This window comes from Clarias gariepinus, chromosome 26 (genome assembly GCF_024256425.1).
Source record: "Clarias gariepinus isolate MV-2021 ecotype Netherlands chromosome 26, CGAR_prim_01v2, whole genome shotgun sequence".
NCBI classification, from domain to species: Eukaryota; Metazoa; Chordata; class Actinopteri; order Siluriformes; family Clariidae; genus Clarias; species Clarias gariepinus.
The window spans coordinates 14,090,270-14,109,508 of record NC_071125.1 but is presented as its reverse complement, the minus strand read 5'-3'; the positions used below and the strand labels follow the sequence as shown (position 1 = coordinate 14,109,508).

Here is a 19,239-nt window from a genome sequence, read left to right as displayed (position 1 = left end):
AACATAATAGAGGGATTTGTATATATTTATTATAAATTTACACTTCATTAACTGAAGTTAGCATCAGCAGTGGAGCTGCGATGATACAGATTTTATTGCTTAAATGTGTCTGGTTTATGTTTTAGCATGCACACATGCTATACAGTTGGTTATTTAAGGAGATAAGGTGTTGGGTTTTATATGATTCACAGGGCACATGACATCCTTTTAGCTCAGTGGTGCTGTTGTGGTGCAGTATATAGTGGAAGATGACAAGAATTACAAAAATAGATCTAAGTAAGGCTTAATCATAGTAAAAGCCTAAGCACATTATTATAATGTAATGTTAAAGGGACTGTATACAAGCCTTATACTATGTGTGTTCAAGTCAAACTGGGACTTGTAATAATATTTATAGGCAATAAAAGCGTAACATTTATTGACATTTACACTGCAGTAAATGTAGTTTACACTTCTCAAGAACATTCAGCTAGTGGAACAGCTGATCCTTGAAAATCCACAGATATCTTGTCACCAACTTGCGGAAAAGAAACATCCCTCTGTGGGAACTGTGCATACGGTCATTTACAAACACCACATGTACATTACTGAACACTAAGTGGGTGTTATTGTCACATCCACTGTACAGTCCAGTACAGTAAAATCCATGTTTGACCCAATAAAGGAATTCCTGGGAAGCCAGCATTTAAGATGTAAAGCAAGGTGCCCAATCATGGCTCCGATGTACTGAGAAATCTTTCTACCTTGATAGTATCCAAGCACTAGTGAAATGCTGGAATAAGTGCATTAACATAGCAGGGGGGATTATATAGAGACATAAAGATAGTTTTTACTTTCATGACTGTTTTGTTATTCTGCACAATCAAAAGTCCCGGTTTGATTTGAACGTCCTTCATATAATCAATATCTTGTTACAATTTTTTTTTATTATTTGTCAGGACTGAACATGTAAATAAACAAGTCATCAAATCATATGCAAACAAATAAAAACCTAAAAAAATGACCATATGACAAAAATGTGGAATATTTGGAATTCATCAAATCATCTGAGAAATTGAGGGGTGGGAGGAAGGGAGGAATACACAACCAGTACGTGTAAAAAAAAAACAAATAAATACTTGTACACTATACATATACTATATATTACTATGTAATATACTACATATACTATACTATAAATTAAAGGCAGAATTTTCACTCAAATAAAATACACACGTTAATGGTAAACTATGGTTTGTTAAACTCATTACATTGGTAACATAGACATAATATCAATATGTAAAACATCATTTTTACAAGAAACAATAATTCATTTTTAAGATATTCAGATATTTAACCATTTTTATAGTACAGCAAAGTACCATTATTATTATATAACCGACATTTGTGGTCGAAAATAATTTTTTTCTCTTCTTGCAAACAAACAAACAAAAAAACATGCTTATAGAAACCAAAATTGGTCAATCGCTCTAAATAAGCAATAATAGTGCCCTTATTTTTTAACAGTGCAGCAACTCTTCTCCACAATAACTCAGATCTGTTAAGATTCACACCTGACTGTGTTTCACTACCTGCCTTGAAGCAGGAAAACCTCCTCGAGCCTCTTAATACATTTAGTTGTCACAGTTGCCAAATAGTGAGGTATTAAAGGACGCAAATCATTGCTCTTAACATTTAGGCCACTGATATTATCAACTGGCACTTGACTTTTGCCGAAGGACAAAGGAACGCTGGATGAAGAAAATATGATTTCTGTGATTAGGAGTTAAAAAAAATAAAAAATAACTTTCTGTCCTGGGGACATGGTATCAATCTCATCCAATTTCAGGCCACCAACATGAAATATGATTTTATAAGACAAATGCGATGTCATTCTTAATGTGCTTAACCTTTACTGTCAATGAAAAAGTATTGATCGCTCTGTGGCATTTTCTCATCATTTGATTTCAGAAAGCCTGGTAATACATCGCTAGTGTGGTATGATGAAAGATAAATGGCTGCTGAGTGGTCTCAGTTTAACAAAGGTGGATTCCTTCCCAAGAGAGAAAGGAAGAGAGAGAGAGGAAGAGAGAGGGAGAGAAAGAGAGAGAGATCTTATATATGTGTTAAACCTGACATTCCTTACAAAGTTACACTTTTTACACTTTTGTAAAAAAATATGCTATTTATTAGATGCAAAATTTGGCATGGTAATGTATTGCGATATTTGATTGAGATATGAAATATTGTGCATATTATACACAATTTGCCAATGCCAATCAGCCTATAATGCATGTCTTTGGACTGTAGGGAACCCGGGATACCTGAAAACTCAGAGCAAAAGCGAGATTTCCCATAGCAAAGAAACTCCAAAATGAAATCTCATGTTAATCTCTTCTTTGTCTCTTAGACAGAAATGAGCCATCTTTGAGACTTGAATAAGATTAAGATGTTTTCTGCATCTTCTCAAAGGTGTTTTAAATGTGGCTCATTACCTTTAAATCTCAGAGATATTTTACATTTGTCATCTTTGCGACTTTAATGAGATTTTAACCGTTTTCTCAATCTTCTCAAATGTGTCTCAAATATGGCTCATTACCTCTAAATCTCAGGGATAGTTCATATTTGTCTTGTGTGCGACTCACATATGTTTTGTTTCCCCAAAGCAGTGTTTCCCACACATTAAGTATACATAACTCACATAAAGTATCCATGTAAACTGTGCATTTTGGTTTTTCTGATATGTTCTGATATGATCCTTTTTAAAGAATTTTTGCTTAGTCATGAGTGTATAGTTAGTTAAAATAAAATAAAATAGAGTTCTTTATATTGAGGAATATATTCTGCTGAAAAAATGTCAATCTATTCTGTACAATCCTGACTCATATACAGTATATTTATTGAAACATTATGCAAAGAATGGCTAAAAATGATTTGGGGTTTTAGGGCTAGGGTTCTCTGACAAACAGTGCCATCTACACTAAAGAGTGTTTAGTACTATTACTTTTTTACTCTTCACATACAGATAGATAGAGGGGATGGTTAGTAGGTTGGTTCTCTGAAATGAAGATATGTAGATATCAGTGTTGGGTGTACTGTAACACGTTACAAAGTAAAGTACTTGGATTACTTTTTTGTTGTAATGAGTAATCTAAAGCGTTAGGTCCTCCATTTAAGTTATTCAGTTATTTATTCTGTCATTCAGACAATTCATGTAATTCGTGAGCCAGACAGCAGTGATTCCCAATCCATTATTGTGTGTGTGAAAGTCGTCCTATAATTCGCGCCCCCGATAACCCACCCCCTCTGTTATTTCTGCTGTTATACCCCTATCTCACCAAAGCGGTTTGACTATGAGAGGACCGATGCGCGGGAAGATGAAAACCTAATCATAGTGCCACAACTTGCGGTGAATCATGATGAACCGTACTTACGGCCACCGCGCAAAATCAAGTAGGTGAGATAGGGGTATTAGCAGTTAACAGATTATGGGCCAAACTTCGCTGAGTAATAAGGTACAATAATTATACAGGTCTTGACTAAAACAACATGCATGAGGAATCACAAAGAAGTTTTTATTTTATGCAATGGAAAAGTACTTGAACTAGTTACTTTTATCAAAACGTAACGCTGTAATGTAACTGATTACTTTTTAAAGACAGTAATTTTGTAATGTAATTAGTTACTTTTAAAAGTAACGTCCCCCATCACTGGTAGATATGTAGGTTGGTAACGACTAAAGTCAATTACAAATTACAAAAATTGCTTTGTAATAGATAAATGTTTTATTTTAAAATGTTTGTATTCAGTGATTTCTGTATATACTGTACTTATCATTTAGGGCCAAACCTAATTTTGATTATACATTTATGACTAAATGTTCGACAGTTTTTCATGGCCAACCAAATTAACCCTACAGTACATGTAGATTCTAATAAAGACATAATTTTCCACAATTTCTCCCACACACGCTCCAAGCCTGCAAATGCTTTAGTTACTAGTGTGTTAGAGAAATGTGCAGTGCATCGCCAGGCCTCGGTGTCAAGACAGCAAAAACCACTTTATCCATCATTCATCCAGACCTTTATGTAGCTGTAAATAAAAATGGAGAAGAAGACCAAAAAGAAGACCAAGCGGACGGTGAAGGTGGGTTCGAATTTAAGATTAATTATTATTGACAAGGAGTTAAAATGTAAGTTAAAACCACAGAGTCTGTAATAAACAAAAAAACTAAACTGAAATATATATACTTAGCTGAAATGTAACCAGCTTACGTTTGTTCTTAAATTGCTAAAGGAATTCAAATACTACCTGTTTAGCATGTGGATTAGCATATCTACTGTACTGTAGGTAACTGTGAGTTTTTTTTTTTTTAATGGTAAAAATCAGTCGGCTGGTTATAGTGTTATTATAAGGCATGACCTAAGTTAACCAGTGTGGTTTGACATATACTGTAAAGTTACTTTTTACCTTTTTTTTTAAATAGTAAATGTTACTGCATGATCAGTTTTTGAAAACCCATAGTTTTATTACAAAGTGTTCAGTGTTTAACAGTAGTTACCAGCACATGTAACTTTAGGGACATTGGTTAATTATATTCTACAAATAAGGACCAATATGTTTGTTTGGTTGTGGAAGGTTATCTTGGTAATTATATACATTTTACTTTAACTGGGTTCTTTTCAGAAGCATGCCACCTCAGGAGTCCAAGAATGCAGGAGAATGTTCCGGAGTCTCCATCAGCACCACATGTGGACTTTGTGTAACTCCTGTATAAATCATACTTTGAGTTGAGCAGTGTGACACGAAATATCTTTGTCAGGTTGGGTGACACTTTATATCATTTAGTGTCTTGATTTGCCAGATTTTGCTGGTGTCTGTTATATTGTGTGAATTGTAAATTTATTACACTGTTTGAGGATTTTTAATATGTTCAATAAAACGATAATATTTTTCTTTTGTGTTTTATGCATCTCATTTATAGCTGACTTTAATCTCATTATGGTCTTATATTTGGCTCATTTGCTTTTCCTTCAAATGCAGTTCTGTTGCTCATGTACATCTCAGATTTCTTAAATGTTTCTCAAAAGTATGTCTCAGTTTGTGTCTCAGTTATGTCTCTTTGTTTCTTCTAAAGTGAGGTTTAGGAGAAATAGAAAAGACAAAGTCGAGCTTGTAATGAGACAGCTCAAATCAGTCTCATCAGACAAGAAAAAGCTTGTTCTGAGCAACAAAATTTTGCTATGGTCACACCACCTACCCTGCAGGTGCGAGGTGACAATGCTACAGTAACCAGCATCTTGGCATTTCCCCTTTTATTCCTAGGTGCTGATTTTCTAGCCAGAAATAAACAGGCACTACAGGTCTTTTTTGCACACATTTGCACTCTGTAGGTCTGAAGTATTATTTTACTTTGGTTTAAAGATATTTTTTTTTTATAGTGGAGTTCTGTGAATATTCACTGTTTTTGTGACTACTTTATCTGAATGCTATACAACACAGTTATTTTGTCCAAACAGATAAGAATAGTAGGTGGCACGATGATGTAGTGGTTAGCACTGTCGCCTTGCACCTCTGTGGTCTGGGTTCGATTCTCGGCCAGGCTCGATTCCCATCTCTGTGCATGGAGTTTGCATATTCTCCCTGTGCTTGGTGGGTTTCCTCCAGGTAAAGTGAGTGAGATAGGAATAGACTCATTTTTGGCAAACTAGTGCCAAAAAGCAACAGAAACAGATTCCACTAACTAGTCTTAGCCCAGTTTATTTCAGTAAAAAGCTTGCTAGCTAGCTTTTTAAATCAACATATGGCCATATGTCCATATGACCATATGGCGCTGAATTAAAAAGCACCAGTATCTTTAGGCATTCGGTGTGATATAAATAGTAATTCTTGTTATCATGGCTTGTTAATTTATATTGGCAACTGTCAAGCTAAATATCTGAGGTATCTGCCATTGTCTGACTAGACAGTTAGTGATGTTGATACTACTCAGCTGTTTCCATGCTACTTAAGGATATATATCCCATAACTGATTGGCAAACACACACCAAAGTATTTAATGTATATATATATATATATATATATATATATATATATATATATATGAAAGAAATGGAAAAAAAAGTTTTGTCTAGATATCTTATAACTACGTTTCTTGATGGTGATTTTACGCTAACACTAACCCTTATTAGCGCAGGTTGCACCTGTACTATCTGTTTTAAAAGTATAAACACAGCATTTATCTTCTAGATGCATATGCCTTATATCTTATGCCTTATTTTAGAAAGGCTCTAAAGGTACTGTTAGCACTGATGTATTTGTAATGACTGCATCTTTTCTTTAGTTAAACAAAAAAATATATATAAGACTGGTAATATACAAATGAAAACAAAATATTGCTAATGTTTAGGTTTGTTCCTGGTTTGGCCTCGCTTTAAATAAGATATTAACTGACATGGAATCAGTTGGGTCTGAGCTTCCATTTGCACCCTTTCTGTCTCCATTCATCCCTCTCCTCATGCACTGTTTCTATTACCCCCTCATTGTGGTGAGTAATTGGACACTTTATGCGCAGACTCTGCGAGCTCTTGATCTATTTAAGCAACCAAATAAAAGGCTCTAGTCTGCCTCTTAGGATTCCAAATAGCAAACCATGCACACGACTTGATAGAAGGTTAGCTTGATTTATTAGCTCCGCACAAAAGTGTGTGTGTGTGTGTGTGTGTGTGCGTTAGGTGAGGAGGACATGAGTGTGGAAAAAGGTAGCCGTGGGGAATAGAGGATAAGAGATAGGACAGTGTTTCTTTTTAAGTAGGGAAGGGACACAAGGAATTAAATAGTTTGCAAGAAACCTATGAGATAGAGACAGTAACAAGTTTTAATACTTCTTATCAGCCTAATTTATGTGACCAGCTGAAGCATTAGTAAGTATTTAAAATAAAGTCAACAAACTGAATATAAAGCTATTTAACTCAGTGTTGGTCAACCAGAATTAGTTTATTATGCTTTTCCACATTTCTGAATTTGATCCTGAATTAGTTATTTGTGGGCGGAATATTGAAGTTCTTCAGTTCTTCTAGTTCATTTGTTCTTGGATTGTAGAGTCCAGAAATATTCAGAATTCCAAAGATTTGCTACTGTTCAACTATAAATCTTCCCAAACTGTCATGATTTTAAATGATGATTGATCAAGAATTGACACAGTTTTGCTAAGTACCTATGCTACGGTGCTTTGAACGCCTTTACAGTTACATGGTGACATGGAGTGATTCCCAACCAGCACAGCACTAGCTCACTAGACTGAATGGCTGAATTTTAAATTGCCATATGGCACTTTATGTAGAGTGGAAGAGGATGAAGTGATTTGAGGGTCTGCACTCGACTGAGTTAACTAAGTGCCTTTAGCTAGCTTTTTGGTTAATAAGAAGGTATACAAAACTGCGCTATCAACATCACTGTTACCAGGTAAACATACGAGTTTTTATTGAAAAACTTGTCTTTTATACAATCCCTGACCAAAAACATGTAGCAAGTCTTGGAAAATCATGGGGGGTTCGAGAAAAACTGTAGCAGTTCTTGCCAATCCTTGCCAATTTATAGTGTGTCTTAGGAGCTCCGTTGGTAAATTGTGAAAGTTGGTAGACATTTTGTGCTGGGTTGGCTTAAGTTTAATGAAACAGAATGTAACCTCAAAGAAAACATGATAATATTGTAGATACATACAGTACATACTGTATCCAAAGGGCTTCTTATATATACACACACACACACACACACACACACACACACAGCATCATTCCGATTTTGACACAAAACTGGTGAATTTAATCTGACATTCAGGAACCTGTATAACAAAAAGATTGTAATTAAGTGTCTTTATTTCCTTATTTTTGTTTAGATCAATCCGCTAGCCAGCCAGGCAGCAGTAGCAGCAGCAACGATGGGCTCGATCGCTGGATCACAAGTGTTGGGGAATGCTGCTTTGCCAGGCCTGCAGGGCGTTACAGGCCAACTGGTCACCAATGCACAGGGACAGGTCAGTAATAAGCACAGAGAAATCTATATCTAGACACACATAGCTATTCAACCTTGTGTAGGCACTAAGAGAGGGGAAAACGCTTAAAACTTGCCAGTATGTATTTAAAATAAGTTTCTTTTAGGTAAGTCTAAAAAATTATTATGCTTTTTTTTTTTTTTTACATATTGATATTATGTCCATGTTACTACATAAATTAAGCTTTGTAAATGTACTTATTTTTGTTTAGTGAGTTTTGTGTAATGTAAACCTGTCAATATTTACCGGTTTATTTTTTACCAGCTAGCGTAATGGGAAGTGTAGCTGCCGAAAGCCATGATGTATTGTATGCTGCGAAGTATAAGTGAAGAGAATCACCCTAAGAAAGTGTTATCAGAAGCAGTAAAATAACTATTTATTCTGAACCTATAGCCATCTGCTTCCTTATTGACATATCACCCTTTTCAGTTTGATCCCAATTGGAGGAGAAGACTTGATCTGATTTAAAAGCTGGATGTGAGTGTGATTAGCATGATTGGTCAGCGGCCCAGTTTTGTGCTTTCTTACCCTGAATGTCATAGTTTGACTGGTCTGCAGTGTGCAGACAGGGGGCTAAACAGCTGACCTTGTCATATTTATATGGGCCGGCTGCAGAATTGTTCTATCGGTTGCCAGAGGCTTGAACGATGGAGCTTGTCAGAGCTAAGCTCTATCTAATGAATCATCTTATCACAGAAGAACCACTCTTATACTAAAGGAAAAGAGTGTGTGGCGAATGTTCAATCCTTAAACCACAACTAGCACATTATTTTATCCTTGTCATCAAAATGAAGCTTATTATCTCTTAGGATAGAATGTCTTATTAGTATTATTATTATTATTATTATTATTATTATTATCATTATTATTGCACTTTATATTTTCCGATGCTCATGGATATCGCTTAAATTTTCTTAAACCGCATATCAGATTACAGATTATCACACAGTATATTTATTTTGTGTGTATTTGCGGTGACACTTTTCAGCATGTACAGGCAAGTGTGTGAACATGGTCAGCGTCTTGATGCTGAACATCCCTAATGAGCCTGGCGTGTGCTCGGTTTCTGAAGGCACCCGCAGGGCCTTGGCTGGATGTATCGCCGTTACGCTGGCTTTGATGGACCACGCTGTGCGTTTTTTGCTGTGCGTTCATGCTGTCATGGCCGCCTGACACAATCAGGTCATGGAGATGGTCAAAGCCTAGGGCTACAGCCTCCGCTCCTGACCTTATTACAGCAGCCTATTATTTAGTTTCAGCCCTCTAAAACACTTGTAGGCCTTTGAGCCCAAGCCCCCTCTTTCTCCTCTTTCTGCTTTTAACGTTAAAGATACTAATACTGGTGATGCCCTGAACAGGGCCAGATGATGCCTCAGACACGACACCGAAAAAAAAAAAAAAAGATAACACAATCAGAGGCACTGAATCTCAGATGAGACATTGAGGCCGGGCTGCGTGTTTGTCTTTGTGGCTTTTAGGCTTAAATAAAGGCCTAGTGCCAGAACTACAGTATCTTAGTCACATTGCGTTAAGCTCAGTCTAAATCTAGTAAATTGTCCTTTAAGCTAAGAACCTCTGCTACTGTAGAAACATCGCCGAGCACAAGTGAGAATTTATATGATCTATTTTTTTTTTCTTGTTTAAAGAGCAGAGTGTGCATTCAGGGAATGTTCCACCTAAAAGGCAGCATGAACACAGAGTGAATACAGAATTGTTCTGGCAAATTTAAAATAAAACTCCAAGTCCTCACTCTGAGCTATAAATCCATCAAGTCAAGCTACATGCTGAGAAAAAAGATAGATGGAGTTCAGAGGTCTCTCTCTTCGTGTGCTCCCGTTTACACTTAAATATAAAGGAAGCCTCTGGGAGTTATTTTGTGGTTCAGGCTTGGAGGTAAATGGCAGTGGATGCTACCTTTCTCTCTTTATCACTGTAAATAGCAGTTCTGGAGATGTCAAGCTTTTAGCCTTTTGTTCATTGTTTGCGAGTTTGGCTATGGCTGAGCCTGCTTTGTTGACGCTGAACCTTATCATTTGTCAGCAAATTGTTGTTGCCAGATCCTCTTTGTTATTTGGAAGATGGTCGATAATTCGACTGGCTTCCATTTCCTGGCATTCTGTAAAGAGCTGGAGGTGTGCGAGACACTCCTTAACTGATTCTCTGCGTACATAAGGCACTAAAAATGCCTGCTGTTAAGATATGTTTTGTCCAGTTATTGATATTTACGATGTAAGAAGTGCCATGAAGCATAGCTTTTTCAATGCAATATTCAGTACAAATAGTATATTTATTTCTGGGGGTAATATTGGATTGTTCGAACTTCTGGCTTCTCTGCCAATATGGCTTGCAATCCTATTCTCCCCTGAACAAGGGGCACTAGGGGGGAAAATGGGCAGAGATATTGGCTGGTGACCATGGCAAACACTCCAGATTGGCCTGGCTGGAAGAAGGAGATGACATTTGTTGCAAAACAGTGAGTTGTAACAGGAAGAACAGAGACAAGGAGGGAGACCTCGAGTCTACACTGTAAAATATGTTCCATAACAAAAAACAACGTAAAGGATAAAGAGTGCAGAGCTGAAAGGCAAAAAGACATTTTTTTTTAAATCTCTACACCTCAAAAATACCAAAATAAATATTATGTAAAATAAATATTGCGGTATGGAAATACATAGAGCATACAGTATGAATATGCTGTAAATAAAATACTGCTAGTGTCTGTAATGTGAGATGGAGTGAAAGAGGAATAAAACTCGTACCCGTATGTGGTCTTAGTTCCAGCTTGCTTCAGACCACCCAGTCGTGGATTAATTTCCTATGACAGCATGTTTAGTTATGTTTTATTCTCTACATAATAAATTATTTAACAAATTTCTTTTAGTATTTTAGAACCGACAGACGAAACCAAGGGGGTTCTTTGTTGCATACTTTGTTCTTTGTTGCTTTTTTCTAAGTCATCCTACGTAGCATTGAACGACATTGAATGTGCTTGCAAATGCTCGGCGTTTGCAAGACAAGAGACAAGTGAATGGCTCTGTGTCCTGTGCATGTGCGAGCAGGCTGTCATCTCCTCGCTGTTCATACAAATAGTAAAACCACTTAGCCCAATGAGGATGAATAATTGAGCAGAGCAGCTCCTGAGACACCAGCATCGTCACCCAGCACAATGAAATATGCTAAGTGGCAGGAGTGAGTGCTGAGGAAGGGATAAAGAGCAGGAGCACAGGAGAGCGAGAGATAAAGAGGGACGAGGGGAGAGAGAGATAAATTATCTTTCGCGTAATGTGAAGCAACGCAGGCAAATGAGCCGTGGAGAGGATGAATTACAGATCGCTGGCACGCCACTCTGTCGCTATTATGTCACTGAGAGAGGGATGAAGCAGAGGGGGAATGAGTGCATGAGTACAGCACAGAGGGAAGCACTGCTCTTAGTTTTTTATATTGTTTACAGGTTTGGTAGTGCGATTTGAAGGAAAATTACTCATCTGATAATAAACACATGATTTAGGAAAAGAAACAGAGACATCAAAATGGCAACATACAATTTATTATTATTATTATTATTATTATTATTATTATTATTAATTCAAATAATAATAATAATAATAATAATAGGTAAATATATACCATTTAAATAAAGTTATTAAAATAGTTAACATCTATTAAAATGATTGACCCACTATCCATATCAGAATATTCCACTTATATAATTGTACATTATTATTATTATTATTATTATTATTATTATTATTCATAAGTTTTCAACTCCGTTTTTATTATCGGAACAAAATGTTCCCAAACTTTTACAATCTGTCAGGAACTTTTAAAATTATGCAGACATTTAGTCCCCATTAGGATATAAAACATACTGTACAAGGTACATAAATCCAAATAATTGTCACTTTATTTATAAATGGAAACATTGTGAGACACCTTTTTTTTTTTTTTTTTTTACATTTTATGTTGATTCAATTGACCTAAAATAATAATACATATATTATTTAACAGATTTTTATAATAGGTCACATATCCCTTTTTGTAGCTCATAAATATTGAACAATAAAATCAGCATTTGTTCGGCAGTATGCTCAGATTATTGCTGTTCTATTTAGCATTTGCTTGATCTCATGTCATTACTTTATGTTTGTACAGTAGGTGGTAGTTTAATCATTCACATCAATTGAAGTATTGAAAGTAGACAGCTGAATAGAGAAGAAAGCCAAAGAACTGAAAGACATGAACACTGCATACAGGAGTGAAACCAGGGAGGCATTGCACTGGATTTGGGGAGAGCATGTAAGAGTCAGGGAATTAAAACGTGTTTGTGTGTAGTAGCATTAGTGGTGGAATGAGAGATGCCGTAAGTGCCACAACTGTATCTCAACCACTTTCTAAGTTACAGAGCCAGTGAATAGACACAAGCTGTCCATAGCAGACACACACAAGCACACACACACATTTCATCTGGTCTTATAATGGATATGAGTCAGTGGTGTGCACCAGTTAACACAAATCTACTCACATCCTGACCTTTACTAGGTGTGTATTATATGAGTGTGGAAGTCAGCACACAGGCTGTGTGTGTGTGTGTGTGTGTGTGTGTGTGCCTACATTTTCTACAGCACTTTGACCTTAGCAATGCTCAAACCACTTTGACAGATAATCATGTGGGACGTACCCGACAGTTCTAAGCAAAACAAACCTGATGATCTGCGGTTTCTAATACAAGGACGTATAGATGTCATCATTTTGTGACTTCTTTCATTTCCTCCCAAGTAAACAAACTCTTTTTTAGACCTCCATTACAATGGACTGGTTTTTACTCAGTCAATACGTATTACTCACAAATACAGTACATATTGTATTTGAAACGGAGATCTTTTCTTTTTCCAGAAATAGAAATCAAGTTACAGGCATTAATGCAATAAACCAAGAAACAACTTGATGTTAGTTAATGAAAGTCGGCACAAAATAATTTAGCAAAAATATTCTTGTTTGAATAATAGATATAATAACAGCATTTCTCGGTAGTGGACTTTTAGATCTTACTATTTAATGTTTAATCCGACACTTCCTCATCATACTTTAATGTGTTTCCTTTGGTTTTAGCACATGTGCTTCTACATGATTAATCATACGTCTACATATTTATTTTTTTGTTGGAACTAAATATGCCTTCGACTAAAGTATAAAATCGCCCTTTGTCTAACCCTATATTTATAGATAATTGGTACAATCCCACTGATGCCGAACTCTGCAGGACCTTCCAACCAAACAGGGGGTGGGACATCACCTCTCCAGGTCCAACCAATCACACCGCAACTGCTGACCAATGCACAAGGCCAGATCATCGCCACGGTGATCGGGAACCAGATCCTGCCTGTCATCAACACGCAGGGAATCACACTATCACCCATCAAACCTGGACAGCAGGTCAGCACTATTGTACTGTACCACTATACTGCATGGAAACACATGGCTGGACACATTTTGCACACATAAGACTTTTCAGTGAACCTTGCTTTATCCAGTGTATTATTACACATGTAGTACATTACCTCAGTACATTTCTGCACATAAACTGTATTTTACTGCTAAATAGTCACTTCAGTACATTACAACATATGCATCAGATACCTACTGTACCCCCCTATGATACATTAGTACTGCACATCAATACAATACATCACAAAAGAACAATACTTCAATACTATAGTACATCGCTAACGTACATTGCTACCGTACATCACTGCTGTACATCTCGCCAGTACATCATAAGAGCAAATTACTATAGTACATTACTTCAGTCTATCACTATAGTACATCAATATAGTACTGTACATTACTACAGTCCATCACTATAGTACATCGCCATAGTACATTACAACAGTCTATTACTACAGTCCATCACTACAGTCCATAACTATAGTACATTACTACAGTCCATCACTACAGTCCATAACTATAGTACATTACTACAGTCCATCACTACAGTCCATCACTATAGTACATTACTACAGTCCATCACTATAGTACATCGCCATAGTACATCACTACAGTCCATCACTACAGTACATTACTACAGTCTATTACTACAGTCCATCACTACAGTCCATAACTATAGTACATTACTACAGTCCATCACTACAGTCCATAACTATAGTACATTACTACAGTCCATCACTACAGTCCATAACTATAGTACATTACTACAGTCCATCACTACAGCACATTACTACAGTACATTACTACAATCCATCGCCATAGTACAGCGCCATAGTCCATCACTACAGTCCATCACTACAGTACATTACTACAGTCTATTACTACAGTCCATAACTATAGTACATTACTACAGTCCATCACTACAGTCCATCACTACAGTCCATCACTACAGCACATTACTACAGTACATTACTACAATCCATCGCCATAGTACATCGCCATAGTACATCACTACAGTCCATCACTACAGTACATTACTACAGTCTATTACTACAGTCCATAACTATAGTACATTACTACAGTCCATCACTACAGCACATTACTACAGTCCATTACTACAGTACATTGCTATAGTACGGAACTACAGTTGATCACTCGAGTACATTGCTATAGTACATTACTACAATACATTAATATACTATATCCTACAGTACATTGCCATTGTACATCACAACAATGAACAGCAGAAAATCACTTCAGTACATTGCTCTAGAACATCATGCAGCACAATGCTACAGTAACTTAACTTACATAATATCTTATTTTATTACATCAATACAGTACCTTACCATAGTACATCACTACAATCCATCAATAAAGTACCTTACTACAGTACACTACTATAGTATACTATTATAGTATATTACAACAGTACTTTATTTCAGTACATCATTACATTAAATTACTATAGTACATACCAACAGCATATTATTACAGTACAGCACAACAGTACATTACAAGAGATTCAGTATATTGCTATGGTACATTTTTTACCATAGAACATCGCAATACCACAGTACATTAAAAACAAACCGCAGCACCTAATTACAGAACATCACTTAAAACAGATTACATTACTACTGTAAACCACTACAATAAAGTATTACAGTTTGTCAAAAAGTACATGTTACCAAAGTACACTGCACACTACAGTACATTAATTACAGTATACAGTACCACTACAGTTTATTAATAAGGCACCTGGCTAGGTTAGATTACTATATTAAACATATCACTACAGTACATCTCTTTGGTGTAGTATGAGGAAGAAAAATCCAAAATGTTGATAAAATACACAACTGTAACGTTGAAGTGTTATATACACTATAGACATAATGCATGTGTTATGAATGTGTTTTTCTTCAACTCCTAATAATAACACAACCGCTTTCAGTTTATTTGTAACTGTGTAGTAAGAAAGAGAAAGGTCTGTGTGTCACTCAGTGTGTACAGTATTTGTGTATGTTTAAATCTGTGCAAGAGAGAAGTATTACATTATATAAAAAACAATAAAGTGCTCTTGTAAATATACTCTAGGTATAGATTTTCAGCCTCTTCACCAACACATGCACGCTCACATGCACGCACACACATCCGCACATACACACACAGGCATTTGTCTTTACTACACTACTGATATATACCACAGACAAATGATGCTTGTCCATAGCACACCCCATGATTTAGATTCATTCAGTGGGAAAATGCACCCAGGTTAATCTCGTTTCTCGGGGAGGTGCTGTGTGTCATTTTCATAGGCTGTTTGATCACTCGTGCGAACACGCTAATGTGTTTGTAATAATGTTTATGGTTTCGTGTGCACTCTAAAACGCCAAGCATTTCTGTGTCCCTGATAATTTATGGCTGTCAAACACAACTAGCTCTGTGTGAGCACCGCAGATTCAGGATAATTCTCCAGCAGCTGTCGACAGTTCTGACAGTGTATGCAACACTTGTTCTGACATCCGAACACACCAACACAAACACACACACACACACAAACATACACACTCTGTCTCTGCAGAGTATAATTAATAGCACTGGGGACTAGAACAAAAGAAGCCAACCTACGTCTTCTCTCCGTGAGCTGCATCGTCTTGATCTTGTAAAAGCAAAAATCAACTGTGCATATAACATGAACCTATCAGTTTTATGCTCTTGACACACAGCTCCTAATGACAACCTGCACAACACCAGTAGAACTCTGGTTACTCCTTTCACTAAACTGGAGCATCTGTGATTCCCGTTAAGCAGAGAATGCCAAATATGCCAGCCTTTCCATTGTGCATTTTTAATGTGTATATGACAGCAGTGTTTTAAAAAAAGTTTGGGAAGGTAACTGATAAGAACTAGCACATCATCTAGTCCAATACTTTATCTTAACCAGGTGGTTCAACACTGCAACACTGCAGTTAATCCTAAATAATATATATTTTTTAAATTCCATATATTCCAAATAATAACTTGGTTTTGTGGATGTGCACTATTTATGTTACTCCACTTCACTATAAAAGGTGACTACTCCACACTCATACTTAAATGTAACAGGCCAAATTGTTATAAAAACACGTTAATAGAGCTTGCAATTATACCTTTCTCTCTGACAATTTAGTAATTGTGATATTAAAGAGTTTTGAATCTTAACTTGCAACTTTCTCTTTATTTGGTATATCAACAACAGTTTGACAGCAAAATGAGACATAAAAAAAAAACTAATTTTACAAGCTGTTAGAATTTTTTTTTTTTGTGCATAGTCTTTGAAGCATTAGCATGTTAAAAAGTAAAAATGCCAAAAAAAGAAACATTAAAGTTGCTTTTGTTATATCAGTATGACCGATTTTTTTGCAAAATGCTCTAATTTCACTTCCCCAAGTTTTGTCCTAGTTGATAAACTAACCTGCACCTGTGTTTGTGGCCAAATATTAATATGCATCGTCCTATCAGTTGTAGTGTTGGTTGAGTTTTAATATAAAGAAATATAGCAAACTTGTGTTTTATGTTAGCATGTCACTGACAGTAACTTGGAACAAGGGAAGAAAGGGTTGAGCTTTGCACCAGCATCAGTCTTCTCCTTTACCAGTATCAGTTTCACTCAGCAGATACATTTATGGTCTCATAATGCTATAATAGAGTTCAGAAATCTTGTTTGCAGACAGACATGTGTACCAAATCCACCATAATTTATGTTATGCATCTTGTACACACAATGCATCTTCTCAGTGTTGTAGCATGATCTCTGCCTAATTTCCTTTTGTAAATATTATTTTAACAAAAATTGGATGGCTTTTGCATCATGGCTTCTAAATCCAGCAAAATCAGTGCTGTATACATAAATGCATACTGTATATACAATTGTATGCATTGCCCTACTTCTACTTGCTTGGCTGATTGTATACCTGCATGAATAAAAAGGGGGTACAGATACACCTACTAATGACCATGATACTGTACATGTGTCCCTTTTAATAACACAAGTGCTTCTATTAATGATCATAAAACAGGTGCTCTTTATAAACTGGCTGTGGAGGGAATTGTTTTCTGAATTCCATTACACACCTGTTTCAGTATGTAACATTTCCTACTTTGTGTATATGCGTCAAGAGCTAGACAAACGTTAAAAAAGGTCTTTCATCTATTCCAGATTTTTCTTATCTTCATCCTCACCTTATTTACACTATGCACACTGATCTTATACATTCATTGTTCCTTAAAATTTTGTGTATTTCTTTGCATGCGTGTACGTTTCTGCAGTTGTCCCAGGCTGCCCAGGCCCAGCCCCCTCCCCCTGTGTCCCAGCCAGGCCTGCTGCGGATGCCTCACAGCCAGAGTCCTCTCCGCCAAGCTTCTTCATCCTCACCTTCAGCACTCAGCGTGGGGCAGCTTGTTAGCAGTAAGTACAAACAGTTCATCCTCTGACATACATGCTCATGTGCATGCTCGCGCACACACACACACTCACACACACAAATTTTGTGGTTATAACAGGCCTAACTCTAAATGCATTTGAAGGTTAATGTTTTGAATATTATAAAGCAAACCTAGACTGTAGTGCTTAAATCTGCCGAAAAAGGTCTGATTATAGCAGAATACAAAAAAAGAACTTTGAGCTCTGAAACTGTTTTTATCCTCCACGTATCAAGGTCTGGCATCTACATGGCCGAAAGCTGTACTGATATTTATTCTTGTCTTTGACTGGAGCCGAAACAGTATTTGGATTGTTTTTGTGCACTTTTTTTTTCCTTTGTGACTGTGTGCATTAAAAAGCGTTTGTGTCATAAACAGAGCCTTGTGTGCAGAGTTGCTTAGCCACCACATATAAATCACTCCCTGCTGCCTGTCACAGACCCGGCGTCTCTTTAAAAAACTGCTTTACTTAGATAAATTCTCATTTGTCACAGGCAATTGCCTTAAACCTGTTTCAAAGCCATCTGCGATGGAGTTTTGAATTCAATAAAAGGGAAGTTGCCATTGATCGACTTGTTGCAAACGCAGCCAATGGTCTGTTTCATATTTCTTTTCTACCCTTCTTCTGTGTCAAAATGTATGTAATACCTCTGGCATTCTCTATTCATTTCATCAATTTGCTGGCATGGTGCAGCTTTCTACGCCACACTGTATTTTTCACAGTGTCCTTGTCTAGCGCAAATCTGGAGAACATAGGTTGAAAGAAGTATGAAAAATCAGTGACCCAGAGCTACAAAGGGCTGAATGTTTGCTTTGATCGGGCTCAATGAATTAAGGCTTTATATTTCAGTTTTCTCTAAAGAAATAGAAAATTACTTCCCTATTTCCAGTATTTATTTATTTATCTGGTTTCATGGTATTGCTATACTATATACTATATACTATATTACACAGTCCCCTCCTCAAAAGTATTGGAACGACAAGGCAAAATTCTTTTGATTTTCTATACACTAAACGTACACATGGTTTTGAGATCAAAAGATGAAAATGAGATGATGAGTTCAGAATTTCATTTAATTACTTAATATTTTTATAGACGTTTTAAGCAAATTAACCCTGATTAGTCCCTGATGAAGTCCTTTTTTAAGACTTTTTTTTTTTGTGGATCTTGCTGATATTTTCTGTACTTGATATTCTGAAATTTTTAGCTATATTTCTTCTTCAAATGGTGGATTGCGTTACTTTCAGCCCTGCCCTGTAGAGGTGATGATGACAGTTGTTTAGGGGTTTCACAACAT

At 36.4% G+C, this 19,239-nt stretch overlaps 1 protein-coding gene across 1 annotated transcript in view; it reads left to right on the top strand.

The window, feature by feature from the left end:
* The window catches only part of pou6f2 (POU class 6 homeobox 2), an 86,553-nt gene that overhangs the window by 58,917 nt on the left and 8,397 nt on the right, over nt 1-19,239 (top strand). The window contains exons 5-7 of the mRNA XM_053487850.1: nt 7,877-8,014; nt 13,256-13,465; nt 17,789-17,927. Coding sequence (XP_053343825.1) covers nt 7,877-8,014; nt 13,256-13,465; nt 17,789-17,927 — 487 coding nt within the window. The remainder of the gene's footprint in view (nt 1-7,876; nt 8,015-13,255; nt 13,466-17,788; nt 17,928-19,239) is intronic.